A 17,716-nucleotide genomic window follows, 5' to 3' on the forward strand; every position below is an offset into this window, starting at 1 on the left:
GCACGTCCGCATGTATCCCGTGCCACCCAACGTGCTCTAGAAGGTGTAAGTCAACTACCCTGGCCAGCAAGATCTCCGGATCTGTCCCCCCATTGAGCATGTTTGGGACTGGATGAAGCGTCGTCTCACGCGGTCTGCACGTCCAGCACGAACGCTGGTCCAACTGAGGCGCCAGGTGGAAATGGCATGGCAAGCCGTTCCACAGGACTACATCCAGCATCTCTACGATCGTCTCCATGGGAGAATAGCAGCCTGCATTGCTGCGAAAGGTGGATATACACTGTACTAGTGCCGACATTGTGCATGTTCTGTTGCCTGTGTCTATGTGCCTGTGGTTCTGTCAGTGTGATCATGTGATGTATCTGACCCCAGGAATGTGTCAATAAAGTTTCCCCTTCCTGGGACAATGAATTCACGGTGTTCTTATTTCAATTTCCAGGAGTGTAGTAACAATGCGTTTTTAGGAATCTTCTCGAAAGTCACTATTACCGGAGATATATGCATCAATAGTTTCCCATACCTAACTCGTATTTCGGGTTACGTATGGGAAACTGTTGTTACATTATTAGTAAAAATATTGTTACGAGTCACGTAACAATATTTTTACTGAGAAATTACTATGAATTACTATTATTAATACTTCACAATCAACTGATCACTCTCACTCTTGACTATTCTTCACACTTGCACTTGCTACAACTAGGACTTTTTACCTATTAATTCTTCAGTCTTATATTTGTGCTTCCGAATGTAAACTAGCTTTTTATTCGGCGAATAGTCCGTGTTTACAGCGCTACGTATCGAAGGTTCTCTGTACAAGAAAACAGTAGAATATTCGCGACTTTTCACGAATAAATGCCAGACAGAATAACGTATCGAGATCACTAGAATGGCCGCGACTTTTCTCCTAGGTATGTGTTAGCTATCTATGTGCCAGACAGAAACGTATAAAAATACGATAACGCGTACACGCGTGCTATATAGGAAAGTACAACTACTCGATAACTCGATTCAGTCGAGTCGACTGACGAAAGAAACGAACGAATAGCGTGCGAGCTGACTGGCGGAGACGGCCCGGGTGGCAATGCAATCGGTCCACCAAGAGGTGAGGGGGGGGGGGATGGGGGGGCCACTACCCGTATGTATCCGCCCCTGTATTATACTGCGTGTAAAGTGGAGGAATGTTTACCAGCACAATGTTAGGAAAAAGGGCAGGATTTTGGCGTATCGAAACTGTGCTTTATTGTTCCTCGATACTGTCACTGAATGCGATTCCATGACTGTCATGTGAATATGGAATTCTTAGGTTCAGGAGGGCCATAACAAACGCCATGCAGGATATCTACAGCTCAATGCAACTGGTGTCCGGCAGGACTTCCAGTTTCCGGATTCATTACTTTCAAATGAATTACTCAAAATGTTCAAATGTGTGTGAATTCCTGAGGGACCAAACTGTTTAAGTCATCGGTCCCTTGACTTACACTCAACTTAAACTAACTTATGCTAAGAACAACACACACACCCATGCCCGAGGGAGGACTCGAACCTCCGGCGGGAGGGGCCGCGCAATGAATTACTAGGAAATGACAAAAATAAGAGATAGAAAACAGATAAACTAAAATAAAAAATATCCACTACTGTTGTGCAATGTGGCATGCAATAGGATAACTGCTCCATTTTGGATTTCGTGCCGGTTTACTGGTCTCTCAGCTGTTGACATTACAGGAGAAGGTTCAAAAATGGCTCTGAGCACTGTGGGACTTAACATCTGAGGTCATTAGTCCCCTAGAACTTAGAACTACTGAAACCTAACTAACCTAAGGACATCACACACGGCCATGCCCGAGGCAGGATTCGAACCTGCGACTGTAGCAGTCGCGCGGTTCCGGACTGAAGCGCCTAGAACCGCTCGGCCACCGCGGCGGGCATAGGAGAAGGGAAAAGCCCTTTAGCACAATGGGGTTATTTGAATTTTCCATCTTTTTTTGAATTTCCCACTATTTTATACATAGTGTAATTGGCTTATGTCAGAAAGGTGGGGGATAGAGGTGGGGGAAATGTGGTAGTGTTGCATGACATCATCGATGACATCATTGAGGGGAAAGGGGAATGTGGCAGCAATACAGGCTGTGCACGGACCGGCCCAGTCACGCTAATCCTGTAGGGATTGTGAGGACAGATTGGAGTCAGTTCACGATGCTCAGAGGCTTGTGTGTCCGCAGCTCGTGGTCGTGCGGTAGCGTTCTCGCTTCCCACGCCCGGGTACCCGGGTTCGATTCCCGGCGGGGTCAGGGATTTTCTCTGCCTCTTGATGACTGGGTGTTGTGTGCTGTCCTTAGGTTAGTTAGGTTTAAGTAGTTCTAAGTTCTAGGGGACTGATGACCATAGATGTTAAGTCCCATAGTGCTCAGAGCCATTTGAACCGTTTTCAGAGGCTTGTAAACCATCATTCTTCTCACGTTCCTTACTCGATTGGAACGGGACGAAAACCCTAACACGTGCAGCCATATTAAGTGATACGTGCCATGTACTTTACAGTGGCCACTTTACAGTGGTTCGTTACAGTGGCATGCAGATCTAGAACATTACCATATTCATTAACATGTTTTCTGTACTTAATTCTTTACTTAAATCCGAGCTTGAGCTCCATATTTTGATACCATATTCCAAGGGACGTGAAACCTCAATCTCCTTTTCATTTCCTTCGAGATTATAACTTAGGACTTGTTTTGGATGTTCTTTTATCTCTGATTCTGTGCCTGTACTGTTGTTTTCATAGTTACGTACGTCCCCATTTCTAATTAGATTTCTTCTTGTGCATTCCTACACTCTTGTCCAGAATGTCGTCTCTGCCGTCTGCATTCTGTCATCCTTCCTTTCCTATATCCAACACTCTCTTCCATACAGCAGTTACACGGTCTGCATAGTCTTATAAAATTTCACTTTTTTGTCTTTTAGAGTTTTATTGTTAAATGATCTGTTTCTTGTCCGACACATCGCTTTAAGCCTCTGCAGATTTTTATCATAATCGTAGTTCGAATATGCAGCACAAATATTTAAAATGTGACGGCTGATTTATTTAATGATCACCAGCAACAGTGACAGTTATCTTGACTTCTCACAAGTACTCCTGTCAAGGATTAACAGTATTATCACATATGAGCTCACCGCTGTCGTTCTAAATGTGATCTGTAGACAACAGCGCGCTTACGTGCAAAATTTGAAGTATTTACTGATCATTATCAAAATTTGAAGTAATTACTGATCAGTTTCTCTGACTTATAGATAAAGTGTGGTGGTACTCGCAACAAAAACGTGTACACGTAACTTAAGATCTAAAGCGTGTTAATGATACATTAAGTTAAAGCAGTCAGTACCAATGCTCCACTGTGCAGCAGATAGTGCGATGATTGAAACTTCCTGGCAGCACTAAAGTTTGGATGGTAGGAGACGAGGTACTGGCGGAAGTAAAGCTGCGAAGACGGGTCGTGAGTCGTGCCTAGGTAGCTCAGCTGGTAGAGCACTTCCAGCGAATTCGAATCTCGACCCGGCACACAGTTATAATCTGTCATGAAGTTTCAGTACTAGTGGAACCTCTCGCCGAACTTTAAGAATGCCTAAGTACAGGGTGTTTATAAATGAATATCGGGGTTTTAACGCATTATAATATTTATTATATTAACCTTACAGATATAAGCGATATGTTAAATGAAAGAGCAACTCAAACAGTTTTACCAAGAACCTTATAAATGTTCAATGTGAGCACCATTTGTCACATGGCACACATCAAGTCTATAGCCGAGTTCTTCCCAACATTTATAAACACCCTGTATTATAAATAAACGGAAAGACAGTCTATGAAACACTAGTAAGAAGTTCGTCACCTGTACTTCCGGGCTATCCGGGAATACGTATAAGTTCGCACCAATGAGCACCGTCCAATTTTTACAATATAATTCTCTATGTTAATGATAACATCTGTACCTTGGGAACAGCTTTTGTAAATATTTGCTGTACAAGTCTAAAGTCTCCGAGGTTTGTGTGAAAAATAGCTTGTCACCACTCCATCATCATATAAGCGGCAGCCAACGACACTTCTTCGACATAAAGGGGCATAAACCATTTGGGGTGCTATCACGGCGTTCAACAACGGGTGCGACTGACCAGATGACTGTTAACTGATTTAGTTATTGTGCAGATGGATTGCCAAAATGATGTCCGTGATTCAGTGTGGTGGCGACTTATGAGATTATCCCACATGGTTTGTCATTAACTCCCCAGGACCTGGGAAGTTCCAGCTTTAATCTAGGTGTCACTGCGTCGTACATGACGATCGATGTTATACAGGGCGTGTCAGAAGTAGTGCTCATTATCCAGGGATACGACAGGAACGATCATTCGAAGCAAAAAACTCTAGTCAACGTGGGCTCTAAAGTGCATACCTAAAGCTATGAATACTTCTTCATCTTTAGTACTGTGAAACAAATCTCTTCTACTGCAAGTTTTTTGTTTTCCGTATTTTTGGAGGAGGTAGTATGGAGAAAAATAAGGCAAAATTATCAAGTAAACATGACGTCTAAAATACATATCTCAAATGCTACGAGCATTTGTTCAGTAGAACAAATATATTTCACATTAGCGAAGATGGACAAGTGCTCATAACTCTTAAGATGAGCATTAGAGCCCGTTTTTACTAGCTCTTCTTGCTTCGAATGATCGTTCCTGTGATATCCCTGAACATTGACCATTTCTGCTGGAACACTTACATACTGCTACAGATCATCTTCTATACTCAGCAAACTATTCAACGATGTAGAATGAACTTTTCACTCTACATCGGAGTGTGCGCTGATATGAAACTTCCTGGCAGATTAAAACTGTGTTCCGGACCGAGACTCGAACTCGGGACCTTTGCCTTTTGCGGGCAAGTGCTCTACCAACTGAGTAGAGCACTTACCCGCGAAAGGCAAAGGTCCCGAGTTCGAGTCTCGGTCCGGCACACAGTTTTAATCTGCCAGTGAAAATTTCATTCTAGAAACAACCCCCAGGCTGTGGCTAAGCCATGTCTCCGCAATATCCTTTCTTTCAGGAGGCGAGTTCTGCAAGGTTCGCAGGAGAGCTTCTGTAAAGTTTGGAAGGTAGGAGACGAGGTACTGGCGGAATTAAAGCTGTGAGACCGGGGCGTGAGTCGTGCTTGGGTAGCTCAGTTGGTAGAGCACTTGCCCGCGAAAGGCAAAGGTCCCGAGTTCGAGTCTCGGTCCGGCACACAGTTTTAATCTGCCAGGAAGTTTCTTATTCACCGATGTGCAAACAGCAAATTATATTGCAATAAAGCACAAGTATATGGCACCTATGTTAGGTTCAACTCTGTATGAATTCTTCATTCTGCAACGCAGTGGACCCTGTTGCATGAAAAATAAAAAAATATATACAAGTAAATAAATAAATGTCCGCTGCTCGTGGTCTCGCGGCAGCGTCCTCGCTTCCCGAGCACGGGGTCCAGGGTTCGATTTCCGGTGGGCTCAGGAATTTTTCCTGCCTCGAGATGACTGGGTGTTGTTGTGTCGTCCTCCTCATCATCATTCATCCCCATCACGGTCGGAGGAAGGCAATGGCAAACCACCTCCACTAGGACCTTGCCTCGTAAAGCGGTGCGGGTCTCCCGCATCGTTCCCCTACGCTCTGTAAAGAAGCATGGGACTTCATTTCCATTTCCAAATAAATAAATTAAATTAAATATTTTATTTTCGTGCGAGAATGATATTCTTAAGCGAAAAGGCTGTAAAGATTTAAACCTTGTAACTTATCACTATATTTAAATCATAGTGAACCTGATAATAAATGCGCTGTGACTTATACTGAGGTGACGCAAGTCGTGGGTTACTTTCTAATATTGTGTCTGGCCTTTGTCCTGGCTTAGTGCAGCACCTCGACGTGGACTGAACAAATCGTTGGAAGTCTCCTACAGAAATATTGATCCACACTACCTCTATAGGCACCCATAATTGCGAAAGTGTTGCCGGTACAGGATTTTGTGCACAAACTGAGCTGTGGATTACGCTCCACAAATGTTCGATGGCATTTATGTCGGTCCATCTGGATGGCCAAATAATTCGCTCGAGTTGTCCAGACTGTTTCTTCAAACAAATCGCGAACAGTTGTGGCCCAGTGTCCTGACATCGTTGTTTGGGAACATGAAGTCCATGAATGGCTACAAATGATCTCTAAGTAGACGGAAAGAACCATTTCCAGTCAATGATCGGTCCAGTTGGACGAGAGGACGCAATAAATTCCATGTAATCACAGTCTCTACCATTATGGAGCCACCACCAGCGTCCCCAGTGCCTTGTTGACAACTTGGGTCCATGGCTTCGTGGGGTCTGCTTCACACTCGAACCCTACCATCAGATCTTACCAACTGAAACGGGGACTTATCTGACCAGGCCACGGTTTTCCAGTCGTCTAGGATCCAACCAATACGGCCATGAGCCTAGGAGAGGCACTAAAGGTGATGTGCTGTTCGCAAAGGACCGTGCGTCGATCGTCCGCTGCCATAGCTCATTAACGTCAAATTTCTCTGACGGTCCTAAAGGAAACGTTCGTCGTACGACCCACATTGACTTCAGTGGTTATTTCACGGAATGTTACTGGTCTGCAGCTCCGCCATTGCATTGCCCTTTTGTATTTTATGTATACCATACTACCACCATCTGTATGAGGGACGTTTGAAAAGTCCGAGAGATGGCACCACCTGCGCTTATCGAGATCATGTTTAGTTAGTAGCAAAAAAATGGTTCAAATGGCTCTGAGCACTATGGGACTCAACTGCTGAGGTCATAAGTCCCCTAGAACTTAGAACTACTTAAACCTAACTAACCTAAGGACAACACATACATCCATACCCGAGGCAGGATTCGAACCTGCGACCGTAGCGGTCGCGCGGTTCCAGACTGCAGCGCCAGAACCGCTCGGCCACCAGCGGCCGGCAGTTAGTAGCATCTTTCTAAAGAACGCACAACAAGTTTCAGCCATGTTGGTCTATTTCTTTGTGTTTGGCATTCTTGTGAATCAAGGACGTCGAGTGATTGTCAAAAATGGACGAAAAAGAATTTCGTGTGGTGATTAAACATTACTTTATGAAAGGCAAAACGCCTCAGGAGACTAAAGAGAAGCTTGATAAACATTACGGTGACCCTGCACCTCCGACCTCCGATTAGAACAGTTTATAAAATGGCTCTGAGCACTATGGGACTTAACATCTGTGGTCATCAGTCCCCTAGAACTTAGAACTACTTAAACCTAACTAACCTAAGGACATCACACACATCCATGCCCGAGGCAGGATTCGAACCTGCGACCATAGTGGTCACGCGGTTCCAGACTGAAGCGCCTAGAACCGCACAGCCACACCTGCCGGCGCAGAACAGTTTGTAAGTGGTTTCAAAATTTTCGGAGTGGCTATATGTGCAAAACTGATGCTGAACGTTCTGGACGCCCTATGGAGGTTGCGACTCCAGAAATCATTGATAGAATCCATAATATAGTGGTGGATGACAGAAGAGTTAAGGTGTGTAAGATTGCTAGTGCTGTGGGCATCTCGAATGAACGGGTACATAATGTTTTGCATAAACATTTGGACATGAGAAAGCTATCCACAAGATGGGTTCCGCAATTGCTCACGCTTGACCAAAAACGGAATCGTCTGAAGTGTTGCAAGGATTGTTTTGCAGCTGTTCAGGAGGAATCTGCAGGACTTTAAGTGTCGTTTCAGCACTGTGGATGAAACATGGATACATTACTACACTCCTGAGACCAAAGAACAATCTGAACAATGGGTTACCAAGGGAGAATCCGCACCAAAAAAGGCGAATACCATTCCTTCGGCCGGAAAGGTTATGGCGACTGTCTTTTGGGATTCGCAAGGGATAATCCTCATCGACTATCTGGAAAAGGGTAAAACTATTACAGGTGCATCTTATTCATCGTTATTGGACCGTTTGAAAACCGACCTGCAAAATAAACGCCAGCGACTGGATCGCAAGAAAGTCCTTTTCCATCACGACAATGCACCAGCACACACCTCAGCAGTTGTGGTCGCAAAATTAATGGAAACAGGATTCCAACTCGTTTCACATGCCTCCTATCTCCAGATTTGGCTCCCTTGGACTACTATTTGTTCCCCAATTTGAAGAAACGGCTGGCGGGACAAAGATTTTATTGAAACGAGGTGATTGCAGCAACTAATAGCTATTTTGCAGACTTGGACAATTCCTATTATTCGGAAGGGATCAAGAAATTAGAACAGCGTTGAACGAAGTGTATAAGTCTAAACGGAGACTATGCCGAAAAATAAATAAGGTTTACCCCAAACACGTAAGTAGTTTTTATTTTTGCACGGACTTTTCAAATGCCCATCGTATATGTGCACATCGCTGTCCGATGACTTTACAGATGTAAAAATACAGTGACTTGTAGACTGAGGTATCAGTGTACAAGCCACTGTATTTTTACATCTGTACAATCTCTGGACTGCTTATGTTGTTGATTTGTGTTTGTGTGCCATCCAAAGCTGAAAATGTAAATTTATGGTGATACTCATTGTTCGTTCAGCTGGAACATCTTGTAGCTTTATTACTGTTTAAACTTTTCGGTGCATGGATGCGTGACCACGTCGATTTCTGTTTGCAGGAAGATGACATCAGAGATAGCAGAGAAGGCGGCTGCTGTGGGTGGGTGTCGGCCATATCTGTGGAGCCGGTTATGTTCCTCTACATGTTCGCCTTCATGATCACCTCTGTGGTCGAGCAGGCGTTCTTCGTGGACCGCGCCTGCAGGGTCGACCTCCGCCTCTCCGACGAGATCTGTTCTAATCTGCAGAACGAGACGTTCAAGGATGACAACACAGAGGTGCAGGTACGATCTCGTCACCTTCTACATCTACATAGATAATCCGCCGTTCTCTAACGTCCAGAACACAATATTGATAAGAGACAGTAGCAGTCAGGAGAAATATCACTATAACATTGCTCAAAATGGTTCAAATGGCTCTGAGCACTATGGGACTTAACATCTGTGGTCATCAGTCCCCTAGAACTTAGAACTACTTAAACCTAACTAACCTAAGGACATCACACACATCCATGCCCGAGGCAGGATTCGAACCTGCGACCGTAGCAGTCGCGCGGTTCCGGACTGAGCGCCTTAACCGCGAGACCACCGTGGCCGGCAACATTGCTCAACAGTTGGCTAGAGGCGATCGGCTGTTGCCCTGTCGTGGTTATTAGGATTGGACTGTGTATATGGGAACACCGTTTCAAGATATGGACATTATTGTTGTTGTGATCATCAGCCCGGAAACTGGTTTGATGCACCGTTCCATGCTAGTCTATCCTATGCCAGACTCTCCATCTTTAGATAACTACCGCAACCTACGTTCAGTTGGACATCCTCACTATAGTCAAAAGGTCCGTCCCAGGTAGCTGAGTGGTCAGCGCGACGGAATGTCATGCCTAAAGGCCTCGGTTCGAGTCCCGGTTGGGTCGGAGATTTTCTCCACTCAGGGACTGGGTGCTGTGTTGTCCTTATCATCATCATTTCATCCCCATCGTCACGCAAGTCGCCGAAGTGGCGTCAACTCGAAAGACTTGCAGCAGGCGAACGGTCTACCCGACGGGAGGCCCTAGCCACACAGCATTTATATTATAGTCAAAACGTGATCTGCCTCAAGCATTCTTTCCTCCAGAGTTCCTTCCATTTCCAAAGTGACCATACTCTGATGCCTCAGAATGTGTTCTCTTAAACTATCCCTTCTTTTAGTCAAGTTATTGCCAAATTTTTCCTCGGAATTAGATTCAGTACCTTCTCATTAGCTATTCGATCTGCCCATCTAATGTTCACCATTCTTCTATAGCGTCACATCTCAGAAACTTCATTCTCTTTTTTGAGTACTGCCTACGTTTAATTTCTGTGAGAGGCTGCACTCGAGACAAATACTCACGGAAAATACATTCTTATACTTTAATTTATATTCACTATTAACAAATTGCTCTTATTGAGAAAAACTTCTCTTGCTATTGCCAGACTGTATTTTTATATTCTCTTTACTTGTGCCATTTTTAGTTATGCTGTTGCTCAAATAGTAATAATTATCTACTAGTTTTCAGTCAGCCTTCGGCGGCGCAGCGGTTCGGACGGTGTTTACGTCCCTGCCGCACGTCTGCGCGAGAGGTGTTTACGTTAAGTGTGTAGCGGTGTGTCGCGGTATACATAGAACGAATCATGGCCTTGTCGTTCCGCAAATCGACACTGAAATTTAGTTTTGTTAACGAATATGCTCGACCGAAGGCTTACGAGATCGAACGTTATTTACGGGACGAGGTGAAAATCGAACCTGACGTTCTAGTTGGAATACACTTATCTATAGTCAGCAGCGTGGTTTATGTCAAGCTCATAAATGAAGCGGCATGTGACGAACTACTACTTCGACACCGACAAAGACTTCGTTTCTGTCATTCGGACGGGAATGTTGGAGCGGTAACAGTTGAACACGCCGGCATTGGCCTCTGAACGATCCGCGTCTTTGAGCTTCCATTCGAAGTGCCAGAAAAGATTACAGACGCCCTGCGTCCTTACGGAACGGTCCTATCCCACGTGGCTGAAAAATGGGCGAGTTTCAAGACGTATCCTGTCCTCAATAGCGTCAGACAAATACGGATAGAACTCCGAAAACACGGCTTGTCATACTTGAACATCGCCGGTTGTAGGGCGATTGTCATTTACGACGGACAACCAAGGACGTGCTCTGGATGTGGGAAGGAGGGACACATACGTTCTGAGTGTGCTCAACGAAGGTTATTACAGCTGCCACGGGATGATCCAGCCCTCACGCCGCATCCGACTGTGCTCCCCATGACTTACGTCGCCGCATTACGCGATGACGTGGGCCGCGAGACAGACGCGTACCAGAACACACAGACAGCGGCGGATCGTGGCGAGCCACAGAAAGACGACGTTGCGCTGGACCGCCTGCAGCAGTCACAGGACGCCCTCTCTTCGGTTCCGCTTGCGGCCCCTTCCGATAAGGCACTTGGAGACGTCGATAATACGACGGCGCACGATTCCGACGTCCCCCACGAACAACTGGAGACCATGCTGACCTCTGATTCCGAGGCCCGGCAACGTAAACAGCGATCACCAAAACGCCGGAAGAAGCGCCGCCTCACGGTGGAGAACGACCACTCTGATCTAGCAGATAATTCTGAGAAGTTTACGGGTACAGAACAGACGACCATGGATACAGAAGAATTGCCTAGCGTAGATGCAACGGTGGCCAGCGGGACGGCGGCACGACCTACCGCTGACGATGCTCCAGACACAGCGAAGGAGCTCGATAGACGGCAACAGGCTACTGAGGAGGCTACGGCGCCTGCACCGCACGACAACGATGGGACACTAGGGGACTGGTCAAAAGAGCCACCCCTGTGGGGAACAGATGATGCCGGAGGAACTGCTCCCACGCACTCTCCCGGTGTAAGACCTGCAGAGTGCACGGAATAATGGCAGACCATATGAGGGGACGGCGCGGGACGTTAGTCCGACAGCAGCTTATGTACGGTAAAATTAGCGGCCGTACGGTACCCTATCTACGTTGACCGCCATGCAACAAGCTTATCGGATAGGGTCTGTTAACATCAATAGCATTGGGACGCCGGTAAAAATCAAGATGCTCAGTGACATGATAAAGGCTGCGGATTTAGACATAGCACTATTACAAGAAGTTCGGGTACTTCCCCCCTCGGACTTTTACGGTTACGACATTTACTGTTCCCCGTGTGACGAGAGAGGCGTTGGCACAGCTATACTATTAAAGGAAGGGATACGTGCAGACGAAGTAGAGTATTTGCCTTCTGCCCGTGGTACGGCCGTGACCATAGGTGGAATACGTTTGATCAACATATACGCACCGTCAGGCTCGGATAAGAGAAGGGACAGAGCAGATTTTTACGCCCATGAGGTTGCACTGTTGTTCCAGGGACGATACGATGGTTGCATACTCGGCGGATATTTTAATTGTGTGCTCGACAGAAAGGACCAACAACGTAACTATACTACTAGCCAAGAACTTAGGGAGCTGGTCAACGGGATGGAATTAGTCGATACATGGGACCTGAAGTATCGCAACCAACCAGGATATACATTTTTTACTAGCCACTCCGCGTGCCGTTTGAACCGAATCTACGTTTCAAGGGCGTTAGCAATGTCGACGGTGGACGCAGAAATATGGCCGACAGCGTTTACAGACCACGAGGCATATATTTGTACGGTTAACCTTGATAGACAGCAGGTATGGAGACGGAGGGGTACTTGGAAGATGAACGTCTCCCACCTGCGAGATGCAGAATGCCGACGCATGGTGGAGGACGCGTGGCATGGCTGCCTCCGTCGACGAAATTCTTTCGGTTCTGTCCTGCAGTGGTGGATCGAGTGCGCGAAGCCAGCTTTACGGAGGACGTTAATAGGTTACGGGAAGGAGGTTTGTCAATGGCAGCGCACGACCACTGAGTTTTACTTTACGGCTCTCCGGGAACTGTTAGCTCAACCACCTACACCAGAACGCCAGACGGCCGTCCACCGAGTTAAGGCGAAGCTGGTACAACTTGCGACGCAGAGGATGGCAGGTACGATGATACGCGCGAGGTCGCAGGATTTCCTGCCCAAAGAGGTTCCCTCGATGCATTACGTGATAAAGGAAAGACGAAGAAGACGCAGGAATTTAATACATGAGATCGATCTCGGCGATGGCCGTGGTTTTACAACACAAAGGGGCATCGCACAGGCGTTCACGGATCATTTTAGCAGATTCTATACGAGCAACGGGGAGGGTCAGAGGGAGTTGGGGAACGTCCTGGAAGAGATCCCAGACGCGACGAGTGTGAACGGGGAAGCAGACGGGTTATCTGAAATTACGTGTGAAGAGCTGGAGGAAGCGATTACACGAGGTGCTTGCAACAAGTCCCCAGGTCCAGATGGATTCCCGTTGGAATTTTACCGTGCCTTTGTGACCATTATGACAGCGATGTGGCTATGTATGTTTAATGAGCGTCTGCGGCAAGAAGTACCGGTTCACATTCAATTCACGGAAGGGCTCATGATACCGATACCGAAGCCCCGTGGTGGCAAACGGCCTTGTGATTATCGCCCCGTGACCCTCCTTAATAGTGACTACAAGATCTTCATGCGCATCCTGGGAAGTCGTATCAAAAAGTCGCTGGAGAATCGAATACATGCCGATCAGACTTGTCTTGGCGGCATCAGTAATATCCACACAGCCTTGGGAGACTACCGTGACGTCGTCGCCCTCGCGGCTGCATGCCACCTCCGGGGGGCGATGGTTGCAGTAGATTTCGATCATGCTTTTGATCGCGTGGATCATGTGTACCTCGCGGCGGTGATGAACAGGATGGGTGTCTCGCTACTATTGACCAATGCTGTGATGCGGCTGTTGCACGGCGCCAGATCAGCGATGGTCGTCAACGGAGGGAGAACTGAGTATTTTAAGATCTTAAGATCAGTGAGACAGGGTTGCCCCTCGTCGATCCTCCTTTATGCGATCGCCTTAGAACCGTGCCTCGCAGGCCTTCGCCGCCGTCTTACCGGGATCTCCCTACGGCATTTATCATTCAAATGCAGAGCATACGCGAATGATATTGTGTTCCTCGTACGGAATGAGACGGAGACTCAAACAGCACTGGATTGGCTACAGACGTATGGGATGGCAGCTGGAAGTGTGGTCAACTACCGAAAATCACAATTCATGCCTGTGGGGCGTGGACTAGAACCAGGAACGGAAGGACCCTTACCTGCGGTGGAAACCCTCCACTGTTTGGGTATCACCTTTCATAAAGAGACAGCGAGAACGGCTGCGGACAACTACCGAAGACTGTTACTCAGAGTCCGCACGGCAGTACGACTAAACGCCCTACGGCCGATGGATATGCTGCAGCGAGTGTTACTCGTCAACCTTTATCTCGCGCCCATGATGTGCCACCTGACACACCTTCTCCCCTTGACGCGCACGATGGCTATGAGGATTCAGGCGGCTCTTGGGTACTATGTGTGCCTGGGACAACTCTTTAAGGTACAGTACAACACGCTTACCCTCCCAGCGCGAGAAGGGGGCGTTGGTTTAGTGAACGTGCACGAGAAGGCGCGTGCCATGTATATTAATACTATGCTCAAACGGTGGCGCAACAGGAATCACTCGCTTACGGGGACGATCATCAAAAAAATGGCTCTGAGCACTATGGGACTTAACATCTTAGGTCATCAGGGACGATCATCGAAGAACTCGTACCAACATCGCATCTTCCTCCAGTCAGTGTCGGCCACATATCGCCCCCTTTAACGTATGTGCGCACGTTCATCGTGGAACACAGTTACGTTCGAGAGCGTTTACCGACGACCCGACAGTCGACATCGAAGGACGTGTACCATCTGCTTCTTCGACAGATCGCCCGGAATAGGGTGGAATGCAAACATCCAGCTGTTAATTGGCGCGCGGTGTGGCGCACGGTCCACCACCCCGACCTACCTACGTCAGTCAGATCAACATGGTACATTGTCGTCAACCGAAAATACCCTACAAATGATAAAAAGTACGCAATACATTTGGCGGATTCGCCCATGTGTCAGCAATGCGGCGTGCTGGATACGGACGACCATCGGCTGGTCTGCGGCGAGGCACTGGCTGTCTGGACTCTCGCAAGAAAGATAATAACGTTTATGCGGCGCACTATCTATACAGCAGTCTGTTCTGACATAGTATTTTTTTCAGAGGAAACGTATTTTCCGCGTCATAAGACGAACGCAGTGGCGTGGACCACAGGTATGACGGTCCATTACATCTATAGAGACACACGTACGAACTTACTGAACGTCCTGGATTACTGGCAATACTTGCAAGATGGACACACAAAACTATTACGGCTACAAAAGTACAAGGATTGGTATGCCAATTTCCTAGTAACGGTGTTTGCGGACCCGCCATATACTTGGGGTGTGCCGGGTGCGCAAAGATGAGCGGCGGTGCTTTCGGTGTGAAACCGACCAAGTAATGTGATCGACTAAGAACACTCTGCGAGTATGCGACCTACGAAAAACTCACGCTTGAACAGTTAGCAAATGGATGTACTTCAAATTTTGTTTTCATATCCAAAATACATTTCTTTAGGGTGCCGGAGGTTCGATTTTGTTGTTATTTCATGCTGCATGGTAGGACGGCAGCGAGGTTCCTTCCAGAACAGTTATCATGTGTCAGGACGTATTATGTTTATTTTGTGAATAATAAAGGTTTCTGTTTCTCCTACCTTCCTTCATATAAAATAAATAAATAAAAACCCCTCAATCCAAAAAAAAAAAAATGTGGTCAGCGCGACGGAATGTCATGCCTAAAGGCCTCGGTTCGAGTCCCGGTTGGGTCGGAGATTTTCTCCACTCAGGGACTGGGTGCTGTGTTGTCCTTATCATCATCATTTCATCCCCATCGACACGCAAGTCGCCGAAGTGGCGTCAACTCGAAAGACTTGCAGCAGGCGAACGGTCTACCCGACGGGAGGCCCTAGCCACACAGCATTTATATTATAGTCAAAACGTGGTCTGCCTCAAGCATTCTTTCCTCCAGAGTTCCTTCCATTTCCAAAGTGACCATACTCTGATGCCTCAGAATGTGTTCTCTTAAACTATCCCTTCTTTTAGTCAAGTTATTGCCAAATTTTTCCTCGGAATTAGATTCAGTACCTTTTCAATAGCTATTCGATCTGCCCATCTAATGTTCACCATTCTTCTATAGCGTCACATCTCAGAAACTTCATTCTCTTTTTTGAGTACTGCCTACGTTTAATTTCTGTGAGAGGCTGCACTCGAGACAAATACTCGCGGAAAATACATTCTTATACTTTAATTTATATTCACTATTAACAAATTGCTCTTATTGAGAAAAACTTCTCTTGCTATTGCCAGACTGTATTTTTATACTCTCTTTACTTGTGCCATTTTTAGTTATTCTGTTGCTCAAACAGTAAAAATTATCTACTAGTTTTAGTGTCTCATTTCGTAATTTCCTCAGTATCGCCTGCCTTAATTCTACTGTTTTATTTGTCATCAATCTTCCAACCTTTTTGCAGAAAACATTCAGTTCAACTGATCTTTCAACCACAATGTTATAGCCAAATGTTAAACTTCTTATTTCTTCTCTCTGAGCTTTAGTTCGTTTTCTTAATTTCTTCTTGGTTTTATTTACTATATGCTTTAGGTACAGATTGAATAACTTGTGGGAAATGCTAAAAGTCTGTCTCTTCTCAAATACTGCTTCCCTTTCACGTCGTTTGAATTTTATAACTGCAGTCTAGTTTTTTTGTACAAGTTGTAGACTCCCTGTATTTTACTGAAATGTTTCCATATTAGTGGATTAGGAACAGGACGTGGACAAAAAGAGCCAAAGAAGTGAGAAAGGTTTGATGTTGGTTTTATTACTAACCACCACTTACACGGTCTGTTCAATATGAGCACCGGAGATGTCGTCCAGATGCTGTACAGCGCCAGATTTTGAGCTGGTTGCCAAAATTGGAACTAATTTTTTTCGAGCGGTTCTGCATTAAGGCATTAGCCCATCTACCAAGTTTCGCTACCATATGATAATTAAAGCCCGCAGTGGACATCTGGGATTTTCTACACTTTAATTATAATCCCCCGGTAGGTACTACACCACCTGCATAAAACGTTACACGAATTTCTCACTGTACATCGACACATGGCAACAAAAAGCAGAAAGTTTACAGAAAAAAATGGTATGGTGTGAAGACGAGACGTTACCCCATACTTGTCAGGTGTTCAGTAAAGAATATATCCAACGGAGACCGTAACTGAAGATGCCCGCCTATTTATTATACGCTCCACTAATTTAATTAATTTGTTGTCGTATTTCTCTCGGTATATTATCCGCAGATACCGAATTATCCGAGCGCTAACTGCAAAAACTTCTCCAAAGCACGTCCCCCAAAAACATTGTTGGCATGCTCTGTGGAATTCACGTCCTGTGAAAAGCCCGCAACTGAACGTCCATTGTTTTAGCAAGATGGACTGACTTTATGATGGGAACGGGAGACTGTCCTGTCATCTATGAAAATGAAGTAGTGGATATGTTGCATACGTCATTCCACTGCTCATACTCAATATCGATTCCTGACCCACATCCCAAGCTGAATTCGCTAAGTGTACCTTGACACGTGCCATAAAAATTGCTTATTGCCGCCAATACAGGGTGTTTATAAGTGATTGGTGCAGTGGTTCAACGCATGCGCCCTTAGTCACAAGAGACACATCTACACGGTCATCCAATTCTTCCCTTACTTGGCGTAGCAAGTCCTTCATGATGATCTACAGTGCATGCTTTATTCGGTGCCACACTTCCTCAAGGGACACGGGCACTGGAGGCACATAAATTCGGTCGCGAGAGTGTTGTCAACAGTATTGCAGCCACACGAACTACAGCCACATACACTACAACATTACCGGCCACTATTGCCTGACGTTTGCCGCAATACGTTTCCGGACCAGAAGTGTTTGCAAGAGGGCACACTATTGCCATAAAATGGACGAACGCGAGCTAGAGGAATTGAGTGCTGCTCTACTGCTTGTATTTCACACAAAGATAAAAGTA

At 46.1% G+C, this 17,716-nt stretch overlaps 1 protein-coding gene across 2 annotated transcripts in view; it reads left to right on the forward strand.

Moving 5' to 3' along the window:
• The window catches only part of LOC126251662 (proton-coupled folate transporter), a 324,444-nt gene that overhangs the window by 150,306 nt on the left and 156,422 nt on the right, over nt 1-17,716 (forward strand). For both annotated transcript variants that reach the window (XM_049952233.1, XM_049952234.1), the window contains exon 2: nt 8,689-8,913. In XM_049952233.1, coding sequence (XP_049808190.1) covers nt 8,689-8,913 — 225 coding nt within the window. The remainder of the gene's footprint in view (nt 1-8,688; nt 8,914-17,716) is intronic.

Source organism: Schistocerca nitens, chromosome 4 (assembly GCF_023898315.1).
Source record: "Schistocerca nitens isolate TAMUIC-IGC-003100 chromosome 4, iqSchNite1.1, whole genome shotgun sequence".
Classification (NCBI taxonomy): Eukaryota; Metazoa; Arthropoda; class Insecta; order Orthoptera; family Acrididae; genus Schistocerca; species Schistocerca nitens.